A 10,507-nucleotide genomic window follows, 5' to 3' on the forward strand; every position below is an offset into this window, starting at 1 on the left:
TGGCTTGCTGGTGCTGGTCTGTTGATTTTATTTGAACAATTTGAGGTTATGCAATTTACTATATGCACTATGCACAGCACTTTTTTTGTTACTTTTTAGCAAATAATTGAGTGCATCCAACTCTACTGTGCAAAGTTTTAAGCAGGTGTGGGGAAAATGCTGCAAAGTAAAAATGCTTTTTAAATGATCATTTTCATATGTAGGTTGGAACACAGTCATTATCTGAAACAGAAAAAGCTGTGCAGGAGGCTTAAAACCGGGTGAGGAACAGCCAGACTCTGCTGTAAATGTGTGGTTATGGTAGAACGTTTCATGCCACAGATACATACACCATGGCAAGACTGATCACGGCAAGGTCTAGACCAGGCAAAGATTTCAAAGCAGACTGGGGTATCAAGATGCGCTGTTCAAAAGAGCTTGAAGAAGCACAAAGAAACAGACAACATTGAGGACCGTAGATGCAGTGGATGGCCAAGGAAACTTGTGCAACAGATAGAAGACACATCATGCTTACTGCCCTTTAAAATCAAAAGATGTGCAGCAGTGCCATCAGCTCAGAACTGGAAAAAAAAACAATGGGACCCAGGTACACCCATCTACTCTTAGAATTCTGGCTAGACTTGGTGGTCTTGGAAGAATTGCGGCCAGAAAAGCCATACCTTCGACGTGGAAACAAAGTCAAGTAACTCAACTATGCACGAAAACATAGAAACTGGGGTGCAGAAAAATGTCAGCAGGTGCTCTGGAATGATGAGTCGAAATTTGAAATATTTGGCTGTAACAGAAGGCAGTTTGTTCACTGAAGGGCTGGAGAGCGTTATAATAATGAGTGTCTGCAGGCAACAGTAAATGATGGTGGAGGTTTCTTGCAAGTTTGGGGCTGCATTTCATAAATGGAGTTAGGGATTTGGTCAGGATTAATAGTGTTCTCAATGCTGATAAATACTGGCAGGTATTTATCCATCATGCAATACCATGATGGATAAATACCAGGGAGGTATCTGATTGGCTCCAACTTTATTCTGCAGCAGAACAACAACCCCAAACATACAGCCAATGTCATTAAGAATTATCTTCAGCTTAAAGAAGAACATGGAGTCCTGGAAGTGAAGATATGGCCCTCACAGAGCCCTGATCTCAAAATCATCAAGTCTGTCTGGGATGACAGAGACACAAGGATTTGAGCAAGTCTACATCCACAGAAGATCTGTGGTTAGTTCTCGAAGATGTTTGGAACAACCTCCCTGGAGAGTTCCTTCAAAAATTGTGTGCAATTGTACCTAGAAGAATTGATGCTGTTTTTGAAAGCATTCTTACTTTGCAGCAATTTTTCCACACCTGCCTAAAACTTTTGTACTGTACATATATGGATATATATCTATCTCGTATCAAACCCTCTACTAAGGAATGTATCTATGCAATGATTGTAGATAAGTAAAATATATCTAGAGTTACCTGAATTGTGCAAACATTTTCTTACGATTGACGGATGGATACAAACGGTAATTGGAAATCAAAACACCCTACTGGTCTTTTGTGAACTTTTATCTTTACAAGTAAAAGTGTTGGCTTAAAGCCATATCAAGGGTTCTTCACAAACAGTGGTAAAATAATCTAACATCTTATTTCCATAAGCGGAGGGGAGATCGTAGCTGGTTTTTTTCTTGTGTGATACGCCTGAATCCAAACAAATATCTGGTAATAAAGTATATAACTTTTTATCATCTATCTTGATTTTTGACGGTTTTAAGTAATTTTTAGATGTGTTAAATTATTCCTCGTTGCAATCGGTCAGTCTTAGTTAGGCAAACAACCAGAAAAGCCAAGTCTTTAGTATATTGACTGAGTACTTCATTCCTAAATATCTAAGAGGATTGTTTCCATTGCAATAGCTACTTGCTCACAAAAATGTAACTTGAATGTTGTTATATACAGATTACACTATGTTGTGTTTTATGGGGGGTTTTTCACATGTTCTCACTGAAGGAATAAAGTATATATATGATATAAGAAGAAAATACACGCTTTTTTCATAAAAAATAAATTTTATTTCACCCGCACAATATTGCACTATAATTAGATTTTGAGTTGATTAAGTTTATGCTATAGGGTGGCATCATTATAGAGTTTTTGTTGCAGGTGTTTAGGAGCGTAGGTGATTTTAGTATTTTTATTGTTTCTTTTTACCTCATTGTAAATATTCACTCCAATACGCAACACTTACTAATGTTTCACAAAGAGCAAGAGAATACATCTTATTCTATAAATATATTTAAATTCTTAGTGCAGTGTGCTAATTTATATCATTACAAATGTACTGATTTTATTATATTGTGTTGTATTTCTGTATAGGAAATTAATTAATTTCTGAGGTATTGATTTGTAACTTTGGAGACAGTATGTCATGATTTGGTTTTGTAAGTTTGCTGGAGGAAACCCCAATTAGGCCTATTGGATTTTTTTTCATTACAGAGGTGACAAAAAAAGAACAATTCTTACAGCGCTAAAAATAGATAGTAGTGTATTACTGGCCAAGAAGAGCCAATTGTTGTAATTCCAATAATTTATTACACAGCACAAAGCCTTAATAAAATACATATAAAATAACTAATGAGACCGGTCTCATAACAATAATTAGCCAATGTTAAAGAATATAAAAATGGTATACTATGGCAGTATTGACCCTTGAAAGTGGTACACAATTATTATTTTTTTTATATAATGGTATGGTGCTCCTATATCGTAATCAATAGATATTGATAAAGATCAAATTATGACATACCGTTGTTTGGCACATTCAAATGTTCTATTCACCATATGGCAGAACTGATAAGGTTCCACTAAGCATTCGTGACCCAGCGTTAATAATGCAGGTAAATCCTCTGTTCACCACATGTCAGGATTTGATATAGCTTCTATAACTTCACTTTATAACCATGGGTCAGGAAAATCAAGTGTACGGACTGATAGATTCTTATCCCCGTACTCAGAACCAGTAACAAACGGTATACACACCAGTGGATGAACAGTCTAGAGCGGCGTATCAGTTTAATCTGAATAGAGCTCAATCTCCGCACTCAAATCCTATAGCGAGCGGTATGCACACCAGTGAGTGTTCAATCCGGAGTGGCGCGTCCGCCTGATCTGATTGAAAATTGATCCTACTCCTCCTGCAGTCTGTGATGTAAATATCACCGTTCGCGCTCTCTAGTGTGTATGTATCCACCCTTTCACCGGGACTTCGTTGAGACTTAATACACACTGGTATGTGTAAGTCGTAGATAAAGGAGTGAATTATAGGTTATAACCGGCTACTGCAGATAGCCTAGATAGTTGTATGAAGAGCTCCTCACGATCCTAAATGTGTGACTCGTTTCGTTCAGCTCAGCTGAACTTTCTCAAAGGCAGGGTGAGTATGGGTCGAGTTGCTAGTCTTTATAAAGTCATGGAATCAGTTCTGCATTAATTACAGCTGCTTCCACCCAAAGGGAAATCATCGGCAATCTCAAGCTCACAACAGCAATAAAAACCAGCAATCACAAAATAAATTGGATAAACAAAATACCTTTAGAATAATTAGATACATAAAAGTGACCATTTTAAATAAATAAACATGACTATAATATAAAATACTAAGTAAATAAAACACAGCACTAAAACATACTGATACCCCAAAAAATGTTTTTCTTTTTTATAGGGGATTCCATTAGATGTCCAATCCATAGAATAATTTAAACAGGATAGACATCCAAGCCTCAACATGATAACAAAAGCATATGCTAAGGACCTATTACAAAACCACCCTTAAATATAAGTATTCAAACATGTATAGAGAACATGTGCTGATAATCAAAACCTATATCAATCCAAATCGATCCAAAACAAATAACTTGGAACTCAGAACCTCAGTATGGAGTAAATAGATTCCTTCACCATAGATCTAAAACGTAAGTTACGATTCTTGAAATTCAAGTGATTCATTTAGACCCTCTGGAGACAATGTATGCAATTGAAATATCCAGAAGGTTTCAGCATTACACAGCCTGCAAAATCTATCTCCACCTCTAGATGTATTTTCAATGTACTCAACTCCATATAACTGTAAACCTGTGATATCTTTATTATGAACTTGAAATAAGTGTCTTGATACACTATAGGTTTGGAGTCCTAATGCAATATTCTGCTTGTGTTCTCTAAACCTTGAAGTCAAACTTCTAGTGGTCCTACCCACATACTGCAGTCCACATGGGCACTGCTGCATGTAAACCACAAACTTCGATTCACAATTAATGAATTGATTAATATATATTTATTGCATCTATAGCAACTTAGGTTGCTATAGATGCAATAAAAATATGTGTTACTTGTAGATTTCTGGTTAATAGAACTCAAGAAATCACTTCAACAATATCTAATAAATGTTATACTGTTAATCAATTCATTAACTATGAATCGAAGTTTGTGTTTTACATGCTGCAGTGCCCATACCTTCATATAAAAAAACTAATTGTGTACCACTATCAAGGGTCAATACTGTCATAGTATACCATTTTTATATTCTTTAACAATGGCCAATTATTGTTATGAGACCGGTCTCATTAGTTATTTTATATGTATTTTATTAATGCTTTGTGCTGTGTAATAAATTATTGGAATTACAACAATTGGCTCTTCTTGGCCAGTAATACACTATCTATAGCGCTGTAAGATTTGTTCTTTTTTGTATGGTTCTAACTAGGGTTTGGCATTATCCCCTCTTTTCTTATTTCGCTGCTCCCATATTCACGGCACTTTGTTATTGCTCAGCGCAGGATTCTCTTGCTGTTTTTTATATTAGAGGTGACAAAAACCTGCTTAACCTGAAGGCCCAGCAGAAGGTCGTTTACCTGTTGCCATGTCTTGTTAGAGAGACCTGTTTCTGCAATGTAGACTCAGGATACAAGTATTAAGATATAACAGATACAAGTATTAAGATATAACAGATTACTGTAAATTTTGTTAATGCTTAAATTGTGTTAGCTCTACGGTTAAAAGATATGTTACATCCTAATGGCAATTATTGAATGTGATTTATCAGTCTTAGCAAAGCCATCTAGGATCAATGGGGGGTGTTACCCCCTGGTAACAGTTGTGTAAGAATCTGTATAAAAGGAGCTCTGCTTGACCATGTAGCACCATGCCATTGTAACTTCGGGAAAGATCGCTAGTACCACAAACTGGTGTGTGTGTGTGTAACTGTCCTTATTAGGACACTTGAGCTAATATAACATCACTGCTTCAAGAACCTGCTTTGACGACTACTTACCTGCTGTAATTCCTATGACCTGCAGATTATAGCAAATCTAATTTGTTATCTGGCTGTTCTGAGGTCGGGACTCTGCATCCAGTACCAACGCTCTGCCCGCTACCCTGCAACTCTGGCCAGTGTGATAGGCTAGGTGGTACCATCCACAGCAAGCCTGATCTAAAGGAAAAGGTCAGGGGTACAAGCCCAGGTGCCCAGCGAGGAGGTACACCAGCAACAAAAGTTACCCAGAAGTAACCTGTTCTAGGTGCCGGTGTCGGAGCCTAGCAGTGGTAGGAGGCTCTTCCTACTGCGACAGGAGGGGCGCAATTTGGGATAAAGAAAGGGGATGGTGGCAAGGCAAGCCCAGTCGGTCCCCAACACAATAGACAGGATGGAATAGGCCAGTGTTGGCTAACCTGTGACACTCCAGGTGTTGTGAAACTACAAGGCACAGCATACCCTTCCAGCAATAAGCTGCTATATATTGGCAAAGCATGCTGAGACTTGTAGTTTTACAACACCTGGAGTGTCACAGGTTAGTCAACAATGTCATAGGTGGTCCATCCTGTCACAGAAGGCCTGTGTATTAGCTTTTTCATAAAGAACAATTTTTATATGCGCAATGATTCACAAGGCAAGGTTTCATTTATGGGGTTTAGTGTGGTCATTGTTTTTCTGCTCGTGAAAAGTTCTTGCGAAACAATCCGGGAAAGCTATTACAGATCGTTAATGTGGCAGGAAAAACACTGCTTGAGAAGTTCTACATAGTATCCAAACAGTTTCAGCAGAATTTTAAACACTTGAATGACGGGTATAGGAAAGTAACAGACATCTATGATGATCCACTAAATGCTGTTAGAGTAGATTTCCTGCTCTTACAGGTGTTCTAAAGTTCCACTACGACACTCTCTATTTTATATAGTGTCTACATAGTATGCAGTAATCATTTTACAATTTTAACAATTCACATAAACCCCCACCCCAATGGAGTTTACAATCCATAGTCCCTACCACATGTGTACACACACACATGTCTCTTCAGAATTTTAATCACATGAATCTGTAGTTCTCTGTACATTATAACTATTTGTATTGCTTTTACTGGTGCTGGAGACTTTGTAACATACTTAGCGAAGTATAGGGGTTCACGGCAAAGAATTTGATACAACATTTACCATTGGACCCCTTCTGCTATTTTAACTTCTTTTTGTTTCCCTTTTCTTTTAGTGCTTATTGATGGTGTGGAATGGAATGATGTCAAGTTTTTCCAACTCGCAGCACAGTGGTCATCTCATGTCAAGCACTTCCCCATCTGTATATTCGGACACTCAAAATCCAACTTTTAGTCTTTTTAATGCGGAGGCTGTCTTATCACTACTACCCTCTTCTTTCTCTGGATACCATTCACTAACTAGTGCCAACTACCCCTTCAAACTGAGAACTATCCAGCTTCTCTTCTTTGCTTTATTTTTTTTACTATTGTTTTTATTATTTTTCATGTTATTTAAAGCAAAGCTTGAAGTTAGTTTTGTATTTTTAATGTTACATCCAATGGAGATATAATTAACAAGGAAAGTCTTAAATATGCTGTTAACACAACAGTAATTTTGGTACTCTAATGACTTCGTAAGAAAATGCACTGTTTATTAATGTTTAACATGTTAGCTGAATAACTGATTTGGGTGATGATTTCAGTGTGTGGTGGGAGTTTGGATAGGCCTAATATAGAATTAAACCACTACTTGCTGTAAGTGGTTTTGCACTTTGTTAAAACGTTTTGCTGTCACAGATCCTTCTGTTTGCCTGTTACGTTATCTATTAAGGGAAATCATATGGCTTTAAGAACAGAAGTAGCCATGTGTAGTTGGAGTAGCTGTACCTTTTTATAGCTTGCTCGTGTTAAGTCGCTTTGCAAAGCTTGGAACATAAGACTAGTAGAAGTGTCATTTTCCGGAATAGATTGGCACAAGTAATTTTGAAGATAATCACCCCTATTTATACTTCCTATATTTATATTTAACACCCAGAGGGTTCTTTTAACAGTCAGAAGTGGTGAATAATATAAACCGTTGCTTTGAACTGGGTACTTCAATTGACAAAGCCACTTAAACTATTACGCTTAGCCTATTACACTCCAATTTATATAGGACTTACATTGAGTTGACAATGCTGATTCCGTTTAGAAGTGTAAGCTAACACAAGAGCTCACTTTCTCGTAAATATAGGTTCTGCTCTGCTATCCTCATACTGTGCACTGTGCAAAAGACAGAAAAAAAATCCTTAACCTGAAACTGGTGAACATGAAAAAGTTTTGTAAGCCATAGTAACCAGCCAGAAGTTTACTTTCATTGTCCAGACCTTACTAAGGAAATGTTAGAATCTGATGGGTTGCTATGGGTTACAGCTCATTTTTTTTAGAGACAAGCCCTTTTACACTTTAAGCACATTTTAATAAAAGTTTAAAGCCGTAAACAAGCTGATTTTTGAACATTTGCATCATTAAGAATATGATTGCAGATTACTCTAGAAACACATTGATTTCCCATTGGAACAATTTAAATTTTATTTTGTGGGGTATGTTAATTGACAGCCCATTTTGCATCAGCACTTTGCTCTGCTAATTTGAATTTAATTTGGTGAGTTACTGCATTGAATGACTTAAAACTCAGTAAGAACAAACAAATGATAATCTATAACACACTGATCAGATTAAACTGGTATGCACCGGAGGCAGCTGATATGTATGCTGTGATTTGTTTATTAAAATCCAACGCTTCTCATGAGCATAGCCACTTAGTTCTATAGGTCTATAAAGTTAATGATATGTTGAAGACCTGTTCAGGATGTATTGCAGTGTGATTTTCAGACTGACCAGAAACTAACCACCAGCACCTCCATAGGATTGCACTTCATTGTTTCTCTTATCCATAAATTTTTCTAAGTTACCTGTCTAAGTGAGCGATATCAGAATTTATTGCACATTGTAAAATGAACTGCAATTCATATTTTGAACATTAAGATTTGTCTCCAGTATGGTTTATATATCATGACTTAGCACAATATTTACTGATAAGTCACCTTTTGTTTACTGGCAATTACTGTTGTTTTAACAGTTTCACTACTGGAGAACCTAAAGTGCTTTTCAGCAGCTTATACTGGAATATTTTCTGGCAGCGTCTTGAAATTTTGAAATCACACTGCATACCATCTATATTTACATTAATTTGGACATGTTGGTCTATAATGAATTACCTTTTTACACACATGAAATTGCAAGGTAGACTACTGTACCTGTACAGGAACATACACGCCTTTACACTTCAAAATACTCCTAAAATTGTTTATATATTTCCGTAAGTTTCTGCAGAATTGCTTCCCTTTGAATAAAACTTACTGACCATAATAATTTCTGGCAGTTTATTTTGTCTTTTGTGCAGAAAATATTTCGTACGATAACCAAAAATGCTTAGTACATTTCAGGGCATATTCAATTGTTGGCGGAAACGCCCAAAATCTTGGGCTCTGCGCACTATTACCGTTGTTACGCTAATCGTGCGCGTAAATACCGTTATTACGGTAGTTTTCTCGCTGGATTTCAGCTCACAGCTCCCTGAGCGATGGAATGAAGCGATCATTCAATTTACCATTTTCTAAGGGTATATGATAAGTAACAATTCCAGCAAATCAACAATATTAAAAGGATTATAACTATCAACAAAGGATGTACTAGGTAATTAATTAAACTTGTTATTGAAAGTAATTTTCCTGTAAACACATCCCACCAGTGGTGTTCCAGATTATCTTTGTCTTACCTATGTGAACGATCTTGCCTGCTTTAAGTACAGGTTACATAAAGGCATGTTGTTTAGTATAATTTACCTCTTGTAGATGTTTACGTAATACCTCCAGTATCATTGATTAAATGAATGATCTCCTGTAGATTTACTGTCATATTGTTTTCATGCAATTGCTGAATTTGAAACCAGATATCCACATTTCCAATTTAATCTGGGATGAATACAAAGTTCTAATTTTTCCAATTCAAATGAGTAATATTGAACAACCACCCTGGAAATGGATTTGGGAGACTGTACATTGCAAGGTTTTAGCTGGGATTCTTACCCATAACATGGACGTAATATTAAGCATTCTTTGATACACCTACTCATTCCCCATCATAAGCCATAATGTCTGTCTCAGAAAGCACAAAAGGATAATGCCCATACTTCTTATGGTACGTTTAGTCTAATTAAACAACACTGATACATTTCTTTGCAAGCTGACTTCATTAAACAAAGATCTGTTAAATATGTGTAGAAACTCCTTATCCCAATCTATGCTTGTCTGAAGGGGTGTTAATACTGTGGACATCCATTGTGCCTGTATATCTATTAGCACTGTCACAATTCCTATCAACACCAAAAAAGGATTCATGGTCTTATTTTCACTGTCCGCTTCTTGCAATGTGATGCGTTTATCCAAGTCCCTTTTTCTCCAACCTTAATACATGTGGGAGTGGTAAGTAGGAGTTTATATGGACCGTCAATCCGAGGTTCCAATGCCTTTCTGACATGCCTTTTTTATATATACCCAATCACCAGGCTCCAGTGTGTGAGTCCCTGATATTTCTGCTGGATCTGGAATGGAGGAGAAAACTTGAGAATGTACGTTAGTCATAATCTTTTGCAATTCACTTAAATAACCAGTAAGATATCCACGATTATGCTGTAACTGCTGAGGAAAATATCATCTTGTTTTAGGTGGTCCTGGAAACAGTATTTTATATGGTGACAGCTAAGTTTTCTTACCAGGTGTTATTCTTACAGAGTGCAGGGCCAAATGTAGACATTCCACCCACGTCTTGCCTGTCTATCATTTTCTGAATTTTAGTTTTAATGTACCATTTAATCTTTCCACTCAGCTGAGGGGGTATGAAATGCTTGCTCAATACCCAGATCCTGCATCACAAGAAAGGATCAAGAAAGGATGGTTAAAAACACATTGCACATGAGAAAATATATGAACTTACCTGATTATGGCATCCTGTTTTCTGTTCTCCTACTGGGCGCTGGGCGAGGAGGGATCAGCAGCTGTCAGCTCACACAGGCAGTCGGGAGCAGGAACAGAGGGCAGTGGTCGAAGCAGAAATTTAGGAGTGGGGGTATAGAAAATATAAGTGAATGGAGTATGAAGGCTTGATTTTTTTTTGATTTTTTTTTA

General features: G+C 36.9%; 1 protein-coding gene across 5 annotated transcripts in view; it reads left to right on the forward strand.

Annotated features, from left to right (window-relative positions):
• Positions 1 to 8,693, forward strand: part of PACS2 (phosphofurin acidic cluster sorting protein 2) — a 410,192-nt gene extending 401,499 nt beyond the window's left edge. For all 5 annotated transcript variants that reach the window (XM_075192154.1, XM_075192150.1, XM_075192151.1 and 2 more), the window contains one exon: positions 6,515 to 8,693. In XM_075192154.1, coding sequence (XP_075048255.1) covers positions 6,515 to 6,633 — 119 coding nt within the window. In that variant the 3' untranslated portion in view covers positions 6,634 to 8,693. The remainder of the gene's footprint in view (positions 1 to 6,514) is intronic.
• Positions 8,694 to 10,507: the final 1,814 nt, after the last annotated feature.

This window comes from Mixophyes fleayi, chromosome 12 (assembly GCF_038048845.1).
Source record: "Mixophyes fleayi isolate aMixFle1 chromosome 12, aMixFle1.hap1, whole genome shotgun sequence".
NCBI classification, from domain to species: Eukaryota; Metazoa; Chordata; class Amphibia; order Anura; family Limnodynastidae; genus Mixophyes; species Mixophyes fleayi.